Source organism: Tiliqua scincoides, chromosome 3 (genome assembly GCF_035046505.1).
Source record: "Tiliqua scincoides isolate rTilSci1 chromosome 3, rTilSci1.hap2, whole genome shotgun sequence".
Taxonomy (NCBI): domain Eukaryota; kingdom Metazoa; phylum Chordata; class Lepidosauria; order Squamata; family Scincidae; genus Tiliqua; species Tiliqua scincoides.
Window position 1 is genome coordinate 101681949 of NC_089823.1, and position 15221 is coordinate 101697169.

Genomic DNA, 15221 nt, shown 5'->3' on the forward strand with positions numbered 1-15221 from the left:
TTTGAATAGCCTTAGGGCTTGAGGAAATTAGTTATCTGATATTTCCATCACTCATTGCCAACCCACCAAAAATCAGGCTGCAACTCACCAGTGGTTCCCAACTCATGGTTTGGGAACCACTGCTCTAATGGACCCTGGCCTTCAGAATGTACAGGAACCTACAGGTAGAAGGAAAAATCGTATGTGTGAGTAGAAGTAACTTTGAACTTCTCTACATCCTAGTAAAACATAGTGCTTAAACCAAAAGACACTGAGTTTAGCTGAACAAGGGATCTAGTTAACAGCAATCAACACTATACTTGATATCCCAACTCTCATACAGATTCCCACAGTGTGCGAGTGTGAATATCATCTGGACATACACCAAGCCTTTATTTATTGGAAGAGTTTCAGCCTTTACAAAATACAGGCATCTGCACAACATTCAGGTATTCTGATCTCTCATCTACAAATACTCGAGCCATTCAACTCATTACCATTGCCCAGTTAAATGTCCAAAGTTACAATCCTACACATATTTATGTGAGATTATAAATAGGACTTACTTCTAAGTAGAAGTATGTAGGTTTGTGTTGTAAAGCGTCCCAGTACTTCAAAGTTTTAAATGTCAAACTATCATCCTTTTAACGTGAACAAAGATTTCAGAAACCTGCATCTCATATCAAACAACTCTGCACAGCAAAAATTATTGAAACTATTTGAATTTCTAGTCATGCTGTTTTCATAATTTCTGGGGTAAAAAATATGAAAGAGCTAGCAACTGATGTTGGCTGCTAGTCATTTCCCTACTACTTCTGCTTAACATTTTTATGAAATTAAAAATACTGCTCAAAAATCAATTGTGGTAAAAAAAAAAGTGAGAATACTCACCTTGGTGCTTCTTCAATCACTTTCTGATTTCTTCTCTGAATGGAACATTCCCTTTCATTCAGCCATAATGTGTTGCCATGTTTATCTGCCAATACCTAGGAGAATGTCACTCTAAATAAATACATTGCTTTTCTTTCTCTCCAACTCCTTATCCGCATCAATGAAAATAATCCATTGCATTCAAAGTATTATATCAAAAAAAGTGCAAGGGATGCTTTTAGTCACACATCATCTCAAGGCCTTGTCGGTTCATACATTCCAGAGAGAAATCTCAACGTGGAATGAGCTCTGGTTGTCATATGCCCATCTTCTCAGGACCAAGTAAACCAGATTGTACTACGTTTATTGAGCAATTGCAAACAGAAGTGAGGTCCGATCAGCAACTGGAGCTCAGGGCAGTCACATGGAGGCTTGCAGAGGGGGCTGCAAGCCTCCAGGACCTTCATGGAGGCTTCAGCAGCCCCCCAGGTATGTTAAAATGTCCTTTGGTCCCAGCAGCACCATGATCTCTACGGCACGATCAGGGACACCCCCCCACTCCCACCCTGCCCCCACCACTACTTACGAGGTTCCCAACTCCTGTGGAAGAGTTTGGGAACCTCTGCACTAGACTAAAAAAAATCTAGTGTATGCACTAGATTGCCTTTTTTGTCTCTCTTTTATTTTTTAGATTTCTGCTAAAATCCTAGAGCCAGGATCTACAGATTTCCTTCAGACATGTCCAACAACTTAGGTATCCTTCACAGGATTTTTGAATTTCTATTCTTTGAATACCCAAATCTATACCAAATCAAAACTAAACAGCTAAGCTTTTTCCCCCCAATAAGCTGCTGAAATTCCTTTCTCTTCCCCCCACCCTGATTATGCAAGATACTATGGCCATGGCAAAGACCTGGCACAATGAATGGTAGACACTCATATTATATAATAAACTGCTCCTTTGATTTCAAGTGACATGGGAACTGGTATGCCTCAAATTCCCATGGCTGCAAAAAACTAGTTGCCCAGTTCTTTGGGTTCTCACCATTGTAATTAGAATCAGGATTTTATGTTCTATTAAAGTTTGGTCCTAATCCTATCCTTCTCCACCCCCCACTGCAACACCAAAAACAGCCACAGCGAAAACAAGCATGCTGTAGCCAGGGAGGGGAGGGATAAACTGAGAGGTTTAAGAAGAGAAAGGGAATCTTTCCCCTAGCCCCTCTGAAACTTCCCACTCTACAATGGGTCTCTTTGGACCTGTGCCAGCTCTTTAACTGGCACAAGTTTGAAGACAGGCAGGGGGCAGGGAGGCAGCTCACAGAGGGGATAGATCCAGCACACCATCACCAATGGATCTATCCACCTCCCCCCTGCCCAGTTCTGCCCCCTCAATGTCTTTTCCGCTGCCTTATCTTCCTCAGCGAGCAGCTAGCAGACCATCAACACACATGGGGAGGCTCTGGTCTTCCCACAGACCCTCCAGCAGTGTGATATTTCGTACACTGCCATAAGTGGTTTTTCAACTGCCATAAGACAATTAGCATTGGTGGCACACTAGTTCTGCCAGTGCAAAGAGCCTGTAGAATTGGGCTGAGTTATAATGGCATTTTGTCAGCACTGAGTGGGTTAAACTATTTTGCATCACCAACATACAGAAGGGTTGTGTTATATGAAGTTATTGAAATCCTGTCAGAATATATTCCAAGCATCTAAACAAAATTCATATGATAGTAATTATTAAGATTCTGTATTTTAGACTGGAAAACTAAATTTTGAGAAGACTGGCATATACTATAGATTTCTTGTCAGAAAAGATCAACTCATCACTGTCCACTATTAAGTTCCACATAAAATGGCTTGTAGAGAGATAACCACATATTAAGAGGTTAAGGTTCTTCAACTAAACCTTTGACTCTTGTTATAGGAAGTCATATCTAATGTTTGAATTTGCTATGGTGTACCGGGGGGCAAGGGTGATAAATGCCCCAGGCACAAGGCTTGGGGCATGCTGCCACGCCACCATCCACCCTCCCTGTGTTTCCCCCTCTTTTGCACTTAGTTGCTTAGCTGCAGCACTTGCCCAAAGGCATCCTGAGGGCCGGGGAAACAGTACACTGCCTCCCTGAACCTCTGAAGGCCTTGTTAAGCCCTCAGAAGCCTTCCCAGCCCTCCAAAGGCCTTCTAAAGGCTTAAAAACTTTTTTTTTTTTTGCCCTGTGAGGGACTGACAAGGCCCTTGGAGGGTCAGGGAGGCTACACACGGCCTCCCTGAGTCTCTGGAAGGGTGGCAGGGGGCGGCAACCTGGTCGTTGGGGAGGGGGGGCGGCAGCTTGCGGTAATGGCCCCGGGCTATACCAGGGCCACTGTGAATTAGTTAAAGTGAAAAATGCAGAAGACAGTCATTCACAATCACCCATTGCTAAACCAAAATGTTGAATATGGAAAGAATACAAACCTGAATTTCTATGTGACGAGGGTTATCAATAAACTTTTCTATTAACAATCGATCATCCCCAAAACTTGAGGCAGCTTCTTGAGATGAAAATCTAAAACCTTCCCTTTAAGACAAACAAATAAAACATTTAGAAGTATAGGAACCAAGCTGTCAAACTTTTAACAAAAGTTTAGCTGCATGTACAGCAGAGTTTCTGAAGTCTTCTTTCTGAAGGAAGCTCCCTACCCTGCCCAATAACAAGGGAATAGCCTCTCAAAGCTCACCTTAACTCCAGATCTATTATGAATAACTTAAATAACACCAGTCCCATCACAGATCCTTGGAGAACCCCACTGCTTACTTCCCTCCATTGTGAGAACTGTCTGTTCATGTTCTGCATTCTGTTCCTTAGCCAGTTACTAGTCTGTAAGAAGACTCATCCTTTTATTCCATGACTACTAAGTTTATTCAGGAAGCATTAGCGAGAGACTGTCAGAAGCTTTTGTGAATCAATTCATCTATTTATCTGTAGATTAAGGTACTTAGAATCTACTCCAGAAGTATTTCAGACTTCTTTTTTAAACAATCCATTCATGTTACAAGCAATTTGAGAATAATTCAAGCCACAATTGTTAAAACAATTTAACAGCAATTGTAGAATACCCATATTCTATATAACTTTCAATGGCTCTAATCTGCAACCACAGCTGAAATCACCAAGTATTAAAACTGCAAATTCACACATTTTTCCTATTAAATATCTTTTTCATTTAATTTTAAAATAAAAATAGAGGTATAAATAAAAGTGATGAAACTTAAAAATTCCAAAACACCATTAAGAGAGACAAGGATAAATATCATTCAGCAATTATAATATCTAAGGCAATCACTCAAGCATTAATAGCTTGATTAAATTTGTTATATACCCACTTGCAAATCATTTGGTGTTATTAGATTCAGTGCTGTCATTCAGAACATTTTGTTCTTTTGACTTTCTTCCTAGGCATTTTCTTAAATGATCTCTATAATACTTCACTTAACTGATGAACATGTTAATTAAAATTATGGATCACAAAATTTGTAGTTTTTATTTGTTAAACTCAATGTGCCTAATTATACATATAATCTATCTATCTATAAGTACACACTTAGGGCCCAACCCTAAATAGTGTGTGCCGGCTTATCGCTGGTGCACACTGTTGCAAATGTGCCATAAGGCATGTTTGCAGGGCTTAGCACCAGTGGAAGGCTGGTGTTCAGCAGTTGCCTGAACCGCTGGGCAGTGGGGAAGTAGGTGGGGGTGTGGGGGGACACAGGAAAGAGGCATTCCAGGGGAGGGAATGGGGCAAGAGGAGGGCAGGACCAGTGGAGCTGAGCTCCACCTGATCCTAAGGCTCCATGGCTCGACAGGGAGACTCTTGATTCTATGGCAGCCCAAGGGCTGCCATAGAATCAAGTAGCACTATTGTGGGACAACTTTCCTTACCCGGGGGAAGGGGACGAACGTCTCCTTCCCCCAAGGAACCACTAGCAGATGCACAGTTGCGCTCAAGATGCCATGGCAGCCATTTTTGGTACCACAGCATCCCCGCACACCAGGAGGCTTAGGATTGGACTGCCCCTCTCTATGTACGTGCCTAGCCCCATCTAAGCACTAAAATTTATTTCACTTCTATTTTAGAAAAGTCTGTTTTCTTCCATTAATTTACTCAGCATCACTAAGAGTCAACAAACCCAGAGCTTCATGTAGTTTTGCATAAACCTTAAAATCATTTGTTTGTTTGATACATCTGTATCCCACTTTCCTTCTCAGGAGCACCAGGCAGCATCATTCTCTGATTCAGATTTGGCTGAAACTGATTTGGGAAAGCCACTAAGCAAACTTCACAGTTTATGAATTTGAAACTGAATTTCCCTCTTCCAAACCTAGAACACGAAGTTTTTGGACCACACTTCCCCCATAAACATTATTTAACTTTAGCAATCAGCTCTAGCTATCTGTGGATGAACCTTCTTCCAATTCTAAATGCAGCCTGACTGCTTTGTTATTGTACTGTGCTTTAACTGGATTTTTTCGCTTCCATAATTTCATGCATTTATGATTTTACAATTTTGTAGTTCTACAATCCTGTATAACAGCTTGTATTTGAAATCCAACACTCACATTTTTTAAAGTAGCACCCACCATAAATTAACAAAATTTGGTACTTAATAAATGAATACAATCTCACTTGAAATTGGACTCCACCACAAAATGACACAGGAAGATGTGCAGTTTTAAACAACATTAATACCAAAAAAGGCTCTATTAGCCTAAACTAGTGTTTCCCAAAACTGACCCACTGATCCATTTGATGGTAGGTTGTGAAACTGAAGCTGATAGCTGACTAGGAACATGCAGTGAGACCGATGGAAAGTAAAACTGAACTGCATGCATGCACTTACTTTTGAGTAGGCAAACGTGCCTCAGTCACACTGAAGGGCAGGCTGAGAGGAACATAATGACACCAGAATGGTTCCAATTCAATGACCAAGGCCCCCCCAAAAAAACACTCAAGAAGGTAGTCTCACCCCCCCCCCTCAAGTTGACAAGGAACACGTACTGAGCCTATGGAATCTGCAACAGAGCAGTACGTTTGCATTTACTTGTAGATAGGCAAACTTGCCTCAGCTCCTATCAAAGGCCAGGCAAAAGGGAACATAAGGCTACCAGAATGGTCCCAATCTGATGAACGTGGAGCTCAACAAATGATCCAGAAGGCGTCTCCCCCCACTATAGTAAAAAGGATACAAACAGGATTGAGCAGCTATTTTTTTTTCTAAGTCTCATAAAGCTAGGAGGGTCCCAATAGACTGTCCTTTTAGTCTCAGTGTTAAAAAGTTTAGGGACCACTGGCCTAACACCTTTAGGGTAGCAAATACCAAAGACTAACTATCCATATGACATTAACAGTAAACGAACAGAAAAGTCTTCATGGAAGTTCATGAAAAAATTTCTGATGCAAAATACAAAGAAATGAGAAGAGGTTTATTCATGTGAAAATGAATGAACAGAGACAGCTTCAGTACTTTCCATCTTTGCTTCAGAAAGCTTTATAATTTATCCTTAAAAAGCAAGTTGTGATATGCAGTGGTGGAGCTGATGTTCAGAAAAAGCAAAAGCAAAAAATATACCCACTGATTATGCGTAAAGAATTTCTTGAATCAGAATTTGAGGTGTATTTACATATAAAACTAGTTACACTTCATTTTTTAAGACTCTTTAGGAACTTCAAAGTTCATTTATTCAGATGTATATACTGGATATTTCCGCAAGTAAAGGTACAAGAATCATTCAAGACACTACTCAGCGATACCAACATTTCTTGCATAGGAGGCACCTGGATCTCTCCATACTACTAGTTTTCACTTCAAAATTTCCCTCTGCTAAACCAAACACTGATTTTTTTAAACTGTGTCCTATTTCGAGCAACTAAGGCTGCAATCCTAACCAACTTTCCAGCATTGACATAAGGGCAATGCAACTCTGAGGTAAGGGAACAAACATTGCCTTAACGTGAAGAGGCTCCATAACTACCCTCCCCCCGACTGCAGGATGCAGTGGCACAGCTATGCCAGTGCTGGAAAGTTGGTTAGGATTGTGCCTTAAGCTGTGCAAACAGCCTAAAACAAAACAGAACAGATAATTTCAAAGATGTGATGTTGAAGCTCTAAAGACCGAGACTAAAATTGGCAAGTTTTCTTTCACAGTAAGAAAGTTCCTCAGTTTTAACTCCATGAAAGGATTCCTAAATAGTCTTTGTGTGGCTGTTTAGGCACATACACTGGCTTATCTCAGTAGTTCCCAAACTGTGCACCATGGCATCCTCAGGCACCAAAGCAAGCTCACATGGGCACCATGGGATGTCCCTGGCAGCCTCCCCTTCCCAGTTCTCCTGAATCTTGGATTGCACAATTATTGCACAATATCTCATGTGATCCACGACGGTGTTGTCTACGAGAGCAAGGAAAAAGAGGCCACTGTGAAAGAAGGAAAGTTTTCGAACCACTGGCTTATCTATATATAGGCTGGGGCTTTTAAAATATAGTCTTCCCTGTCAACAATCACTCAAACTGAATCAAAAGATTCTGAAACTCTACTGAATGTGGGGATTTGCTTGTCAAGCAGAAGAGGGACTATTTTGGAAAGGCAAGAGCTCAGACCCACATATGAGTATGCAAATTACACCATGTTGTGCTCCAGATTGATTCCTACATATCATTCCTGCATAATATTCATTGTTACAAATTGTGGTATCACCAGCTGATTTGAGTTTGAAAAAACATTACAAATTTACTAAGCAAGACTGTCAAGTTGTCTATACAATGAAACTGCCCCATATAAGAAAGATAAGTATAGCTATAATTATAGTAACTGAATGTATATATAGGGTGTGTGGTGGGGTTTGTTTTTAAATGAACAGAAGTGTGCAAAGCAGTTGATTTTTTTTAAATTCCCATTTAGATTATACTTTATGTCAAAATATTTCCTATGCATTGCCCTCCCTGTGAGGTTTTTGCAAATCAGGGTAGAATTCAGGTTTTATTTTGCTGTTTTAAAGGCCTAGAAGAAATCTTGGAGGACAGATTAGCCATGACAGCAAATTGCACCTCCGTGTACCAAAACCTCTGAATACAAAGTGCTGCGGACAAACAACAGGAGAATGGCTGTTTGTAGAACTGGAGAACTGTTCATACACAGTTTGTAAGCTTTTCAGAGGTATCTGATTAACCTCTGTTGAACACATAATACTGGTCTAGATGAACCTTTGGCCTGATCCAGCAACATTCTTATGTTCTTAGGCCTATGGCACCACTGAAATCAGCTAGACCAGTGGTTCTCAAACTCTCAAGCAGTTTAAGCCCCGCTGTAAGTTCTTGCAAAGGGGGAAAGGCAGTGACGTGACCACCAGAATCGCATTGCTTTGGAGGAGCACAGGGGCTTGCTTCCACTTACCAGAGGCTGCAGCAGCCTCCTGGGTTTGCAGAGAGCTCCATGCCAGCTTCCACAGAGCCCCCCAAAGCACACAAACTGTCGAAGTAACTATTGTGACCCAGTTTCACAGCAGAAAACCGGAAGTGGGTCACAATTGTTATTTTAAGTGTCTGTGTGCTTTGGCAGCCTGCAGAGGCTGGCGCGCGGCTCCCTGCACCCCCAGAAGGCTGCTGCAGCCTCTGGTAAACAAGCCCCTTCATCCCTCCAAAGCAACATGATACTGGTGATCGTGTTGCTGTCCCCCGTTCCCGTTCCCGCTCCTTAAGGGTGCAGAGGCCAGGGTTCTCTGACTGAGGCACTCCAATGCCCCAGCTTGAGAACCACTGAGCTAGACCAAATGCAATATTTACACTTGACAGGAAGAAAACATTTGAAACACTTCAGACAAACGATTAGAGCAGGGGTGCCCAAACCCCTGCCCGGGTGCCACTTGCGGCCCTCAGAGGCTCCCAATCAGGCTCGCAGGGAGCCCCCCATCTCTGGCCCTCCAGAGACTTGCTGGAGCCTGTGCTGGCTCAACGCAACTGCTTTCAGCATGAGAACAACTGTTCGTCCTTTCACCTGAGCTGTGGGATGAGGGCTCCCTCCGCTACTTGCTGTTTCACATCTGTGATGCAGCAATGGCAGCAAAGTAAAGGCTGGCCTTGCTTTGTACAAGGCTTTTCATAGGCCTTGAGCTACTGCAAGATCTTCATTCATTCATATAACTTCCATCTCTAATAAATTCATTTATGTAAATTTATTCAAATTAAATGTAAATTAATTCTTTTTTTCCCCCAGCCCCAACGCAGTGTCAGAGAGATGATGTGGCCCTCCTGCCAAAATGTTTGGACACCCCTGGATTAGGGGTTAGCATTTTAAATACTGTATTGCCTTGGTATTAAACATATTCACACTTAAGTTTAAGATTAAGCTATATGCATTTTATATGTTTTGATTGTTTTTAAAACATAGATAAGATTATAACTCCTGTGCTGGAAAAATTTTTATTTTGTACTAAATACATTAAGCTAAACATGTTAAGTCTTCTTTTAAAGAACAGCAGAGATTAAAAATGATACACATACAAGACTGCTAAATTATTTTCCTTATTTAATAACATTATACAGCATATTCTTCAAAACTAATTTCAATCAAAATGCATATGTACAAAATCCAAGCATTAAGAAGCTGCCAAGATATACCAAGGACAAAAGCAAAACCTGATCATTTTCAATTTGCTGTTTGATATCTGTTTGTCTGGCAGTTCACAGTGGTTTAATGGGATTTTGGACATTCATCAAAACTAGTTTTTGGACAGCATCTTACCTGGTCTCTTCATCATCCCATGCGATTCTCATGCCTTTCCCACCACCACCTGCTGAAGCCTTGATCATGACGGGGTAGCCTAGCAGCAGGGAACAATTAGAAGTTCAGACTTTGATCGGTAAGTCATACAGACATGACAACTGACCACATGTTCAATAACACAACAACTGGTTTATTTAAAAGCTGTTTGTGAGGGAGGATGAATTAAGACTGCACTACCAACATGGTATTGTCGATGAGAACCAACTTCTAGATTTTAGTAAATGAAAACTTAACTTTGGTATAATAGCAGATCAAAGACACAACACTTTTTAACACAAACCAAATGACCTTTGAAATTCAGTTCATATTTATTTATTTAAAAAAAAAACATATAGGCCATCTTTTTTCTCTACTACAGAAGACACAAAGGTGGTTTACAATTTCAGTTCAAGCAATCTAAACCGAAAACCACTTTACAAACACCACACAATAACAAAATAGAACAAAGAAGCCAAATAAAAGCAGAAAGCAGAAACAAGAAAGCAGCATGAGCAAAATAAAACTAAAGCAAGCAAAAAGAAGTCAGACAAAATAAAAGAATCTCTACTACCCACAAAAGCAGACAGTTTAGGTGACAGTCAGATCTTATGGGACAGGTAATTCCATAGCTAGGGAGTTGCCACCAAAAAGACTCTGTCCCAAAACCCCATCAACAGTATTTCAGAGACAGCAGGGTCTTAGGTTCCTATCCTATCTGAACTTTCCTGGGAGTTCTTGGCAACCTTCAGTCTCGAAAGACTATGGCAGTGTTGGCGAACCTATGGCACGCGTGCCAGACGGGGCACACAGCACCGTCTCTGTGGGCACGCAGCACTGAACCAGGCAGCCTGGGGAGGGGTGCTGAAGCTGTGTGTCACTTTAAAAGAACTGGAGGCTTTTTCCGAGGGCTGCTTCCCTCTGCCCCCTGAGCTCACTGCCCTCCTCTCCCTTTACCCCACCTGCCCTGCATTTATTTCCCTTTTCAATTTTGCCAGCTCTGCAGGCTTCAGGTCCCTGTTTTTCCCTTCCCCAACTCTCCAGCAGGCTCAGCCAATCAGCATCCAGCAGGCTCCTGGCTTTTTCTGTTGGAATGGCTCAGGGCCCTCACTGGCAGACCACTAGCCAATCCCATTACAGTGGATGAGGCTTATTCCCAGGAAATGGTGCCTGGGATTGCAACCTTGGAGCCTGCTGTTGTGCATGTCTACTCAGAAGTAAGCCCCATTACAGTGGATGAGGCTTACTCCCAGGAAAGGGTGCCTGGGATTGGAGTCTGCTCCTGTATCTACTCAGAAGTAAGCCCCATTAGAGTCAATGAGGTTTACTCCCAGGAAAGAGTGGCTGGGATTGCAGCCTTGGAGCCCACTCCTGTGCATATCTACTCAGAAGTAAGCCCCATTAGAGTCAAGGAGGCTTACTCCTAGGAAAGAGTGGCTGAGATTGCAGCCTTGGAGCCCGCTCCTCTGCATGTCTACTCAGAAGTAAGCCCCATTACAGTGGATGAGGCTTACTCCCAGGAAAGGGTGCCTGGGATTGGAGCCTGCTCCTGTGCGTGTCTACTCAGAAGTAAGTCCCATTAGAGTCAATGAGGCTTACTCCCAGGAAAGAGTGGCTGGGATTGCAGCCTTGGAGCCAACTTCTGTGGGTGGGGCTTTTTAAAAAAATATATTTTCTTGTTTGAGAAAATGAGCAGTGGCAAGATCTTGCAGCCACCCCCTCCCTGACAATAGTTCTTTACCCAGCATGTAATTAGTCTGTGGAACTCTTTGCCACAGGAAGCAGTGATGACAACTTGCCTAGATGCCTTTAAGAAGGGATTGGACAAATTTCTAGAGGAAAAGTTCATTAAGGGTTACAAGTAATAGTAGGTAAAGATGTTAATGTATGAGTTGTTTTTTCTGAAAACCTCAGTATTCAGGTTAAATTGCTGTGTTGGCACTTTAATAATAATAATAATAACAGGCATTTATATACCACCTTCCTTGGTCTTTATTCAAGACTTTATTCAAGGCGGTTTATATAGGCAGGCTTTTATTTAAATAAGAACATAAGAACATAAGAACATAAATCCCTTATTAAATAGGGATTTTTACAATTTCTTTCTTTCAAGAACCACTACATTCAGGTGTTTCATTCCGATCTGGCTTCACATTCTGGCCTCCATCCTCCCACGCTCAGAGCAGATGGAATAGCTCAGGTTGCACGGTGCCGGTGGCCTCAAACTGGCGACCTTGTGGATGTTATCTTCAGGCAGACGGAGGCTCTACCCTCTAGACCAGACCTCCTGCCCACTTTGTGATAAATAAGTGGGTTCTGGCTTGCAGTTTGGGCACTCGGTCTCTAAAAGGGCTATCACTGGACTATGATATCACGCTCTGAATGGTGGTTCTGGCACAGTGTCTAGTGTGGCTGAAAAGGCCGATTCGGGAGTGACAATCCCTTCCGCACTGGGAGCAAGTATAGTGTGTCCCTGGTCTGTCTCCCTGGCTATGGGCCTTCCTTCTTTGCCTCTTTGCCTCAGTCTATTGGCAAAGTGTCTCTTCAAACTCGGAAAGGAGTTTTCCTGGGAGTAAGCACCATTGAATACAATGAGACTTAATTCTGAGTAGACATGCATAGAATTGGGCTGTTAGATCAGGGGTGTCCAAACCCGGGCCCGGAGGCCACTTGCGGCCCTCGAGGTCTCCCAATCCGGCCCACAGGGAGCTCACAGTCTCCAATGAGCCTCTGGCCCACTGGACACTTGCTGGAGCCCACACTGGCCTGACACAGCTGCTCTCATACTGTTCGAACTCTCGCATGAACTGTGGGATGAGAGCTCCCTCCACTGCCTGCTCTTTTCACATCTGTAATGTAGCAGCAGCAGCAAAGGAAAGGCTGGCCTTGCTTTGTGCAAGGCCTTTTATAGCCCTTGAGCTACTGCTACACCTTCATTCATTCATACAAGTTCCACCTCTAAAATATTCATTTATGTAAATTTATTCAAATTTGAAATGTAAATTAGTTCTTTTTTTCTTGGCCCAGACACAGTGTCAGAGAGATGATGTGGCCTTCCTGCCAAAAAGTTTGAACACCCCTGTGATGGATCAGTGTGGATCACCCCACACTGATGAAAACAGTGTGAGGGCATGATCACATTGGAGACTGCAATCCTCCCCACGTCCCAACTCTTGTAGGCCTTTATAGGTAAAAACAATAACTTAGCACTTTGAATTGTGCCCAGAAACAGATAGAAAGGGCAAGGACATAGTGGGCACATGGTCAAGCTCACACTTTCGAGTAAGCTGTCCACATCCTGATTCTAAATAAACTGAACATATCCATCAGAATAAGCTAAGTAGAGACCACAGGAACATCATGGAATACTCCCAAAGGAAAGTCTAAGTCAGAAAAAGATGCAAACAATTTGATCAGCAAACCGGTCCCAGCAGGCCACCAATGATTACTCACCACCACAGGGCCTAGATGTATCAATCTATTTATCTGCATTATTGATATTACTACAATGTTACCATTATTAAAATTGTAGAAACATTTTTAAATGTTTTAAAATTATAGAATTTTTAAATTTCTAAATTTTTAAAATTATAGAAACATTATATATTTATCATATTAAAACCTAACTTCCCATACAGTTAAAGAAAAAGGTCCTGAATCCCCTCAGACAGGAGAGGAGAGGTAAGAATGTGCATGCTCCAAGAGCATGTATGTCTTTTACCATGGTAGGCCGGTTATCTGAAGCATTGTTCAAACAGGTCCCCTGTCTCCAAGATCAGAAATTTAAAGCCCTCATTTGAAATTGTAAGTTGCTTGTAATTAATGTATTATTATTATATACGTCATCATAGCCTATGCTGGGCTGGTTATAGTCTGCAATTTGGGATCTAGCCAAGATCCTGGTAATCACAGATATTGTCGTAGGGCAATTGAGCAAATTACACCAGTTCAGCTCCAGAAAACAACATTGCTCACTGTTCTAAGCAATGTTGTTTTCTGGAGCTGAACTGGTGTAATTTGCTCAAGGCCAAGAGTACTGAGGTGTTTCTTTAGACTTCTATGCACTGCCCCAAGGCCTTCAGTAACAATTGGAACAATGTTGACCTCCTTCTCCCAGAGATGCCCAAGTTCTATTCTCAGATCTTCATATCTTGTGATCTTCTCATGTTCTTTATCTCAGTGACGTAGTTAAGCCAGGACTGGGGGTGGGGGGGGAATGCAACCCACGTTGGTGGTTTTCCATCTTCTCCACTGGGGGGATGACCGTGCTCACCTTGCTTGCATAGCAAACACCACAAAATCAGCACATCCATCCACCATTGACTTCGTATGGCTGCAGTTGGAGCCATTTTCAGAGGCGAGGGCCGCTCATGCACTAGGAAACAGAGGTGGTAGCTGCGGCTGCAAGGCCAAGGAGGTGGCGGCTGCACTTGAGAGCTTGCCAATGCTGCTTGTGCGCTCCCACAGACCCCCATACATGGCAGCAACGGACACTCTAGGTCAGGGGTGCCCAATATGTCGATCGCGAGCTACCAGTCGATCTCGAGGCGAAATGAGTCAATCGCAGGCTTCTCTCCCGTCCACGCATCCCTAGGAGTGAGCCCCTGGCAGGCTTGTGAGCCCAGGGAGCGAGCCCAGGGAGTGAGCCCAGGGAGCCTAGGGAGTGAACCCAGGGAGTGAGCACCTGGCAGGCTCCTCCCTGGGAGAGGAGCCGCTGGCAGGCTTCTCTCCCATCCACGCATCCCTGGGAGTGAGCCCCATTGACTCTACTGGGGCCGACTTACCTTTCCCCTGTTTTTGCACTGGTATGTATGGAGATCTGCCCCCCCACTTCCATCTGTTGGTTCTGTGTGCAAGGGGTTTTGCACTGGTCTTGCTGTGATGTCTATACAGAGATCTTCCCTCCCCCACACCTTTCCCCTGCTTTTGCACTGGTATGTATGGAGATCTGCCCCTCCCCCCAACTTCCATCTGTTGGTTCTGTGTGCAAGGGGTTTTGCACTGGTCTTGCTGTGATGTCTATATAGAAATCTTCCTTCCCCCACACCTTTCCCCTGCTTTTGCACTGGTCTGTATAGAGATCTGCTCCCCCCCCCCCACTTGTATTGGAATCGAGGAAGATCTGGTGAGGAGGTAGATGTTGTGTCAGCAGTGGCCCCTTTAAGGGTAAGGCCCGGGCATCCAGCAGAGTGTGCTGCACAGCTGCAGCCACTTGAAAGCAATAGGGCCCTCAGGGAAATGAGAGCACCTGAGGCAGGAAGGGCTCCACTTATTTATGTAAGTCAGCCTTTTCCTACATGAAGATCATTAAGTCCAAGTACCATTCCACCGATGAACATGCGGAAGTGTGCTTGAGGCTGGCTGTCAGCAGCTACTGTCCGACTATACATCCTTGGCTGATTCACTTCAGTGCAAGTCATCAAAGTAAACTCAAGTAATTACAAAAAATGTTTATAGTTAATTATGTTGTGTTGTGCAATATTGGCTCATTTGGTTATGCAAGGTACACCAACATACATTGTACACATAAATGTTATGTTATGATGGCGCGAACATTGTAAAAAAACTCTGGTAG

General features: G+C 43.0%; 1 protein-coding gene across 1 annotated transcript in view; it reads right to left on the reverse strand.

Moving 5' to 3' along the window:
- Positions 1 to 15221, reverse strand: part of PCCA (propionyl-CoA carboxylase subunit alpha) — a 276404-nt gene that overhangs the window by 189401 nt on the left and 71782 nt on the right. The window contains exons 8-10 of the mRNA XM_066620028.1: positions 9629 to 9707; positions 3307 to 3409; positions 871 to 965 (exon numbers count right to left, since the gene is read on the reverse strand). Coding sequence (XP_066476125.1) covers positions 871 to 965; positions 3307 to 3409; positions 9629 to 9707 — 277 coding nt within the window. The remainder of the gene's footprint in view (positions 1 to 870; positions 966 to 3306; positions 3410 to 9628; positions 9708 to 15221) is intronic.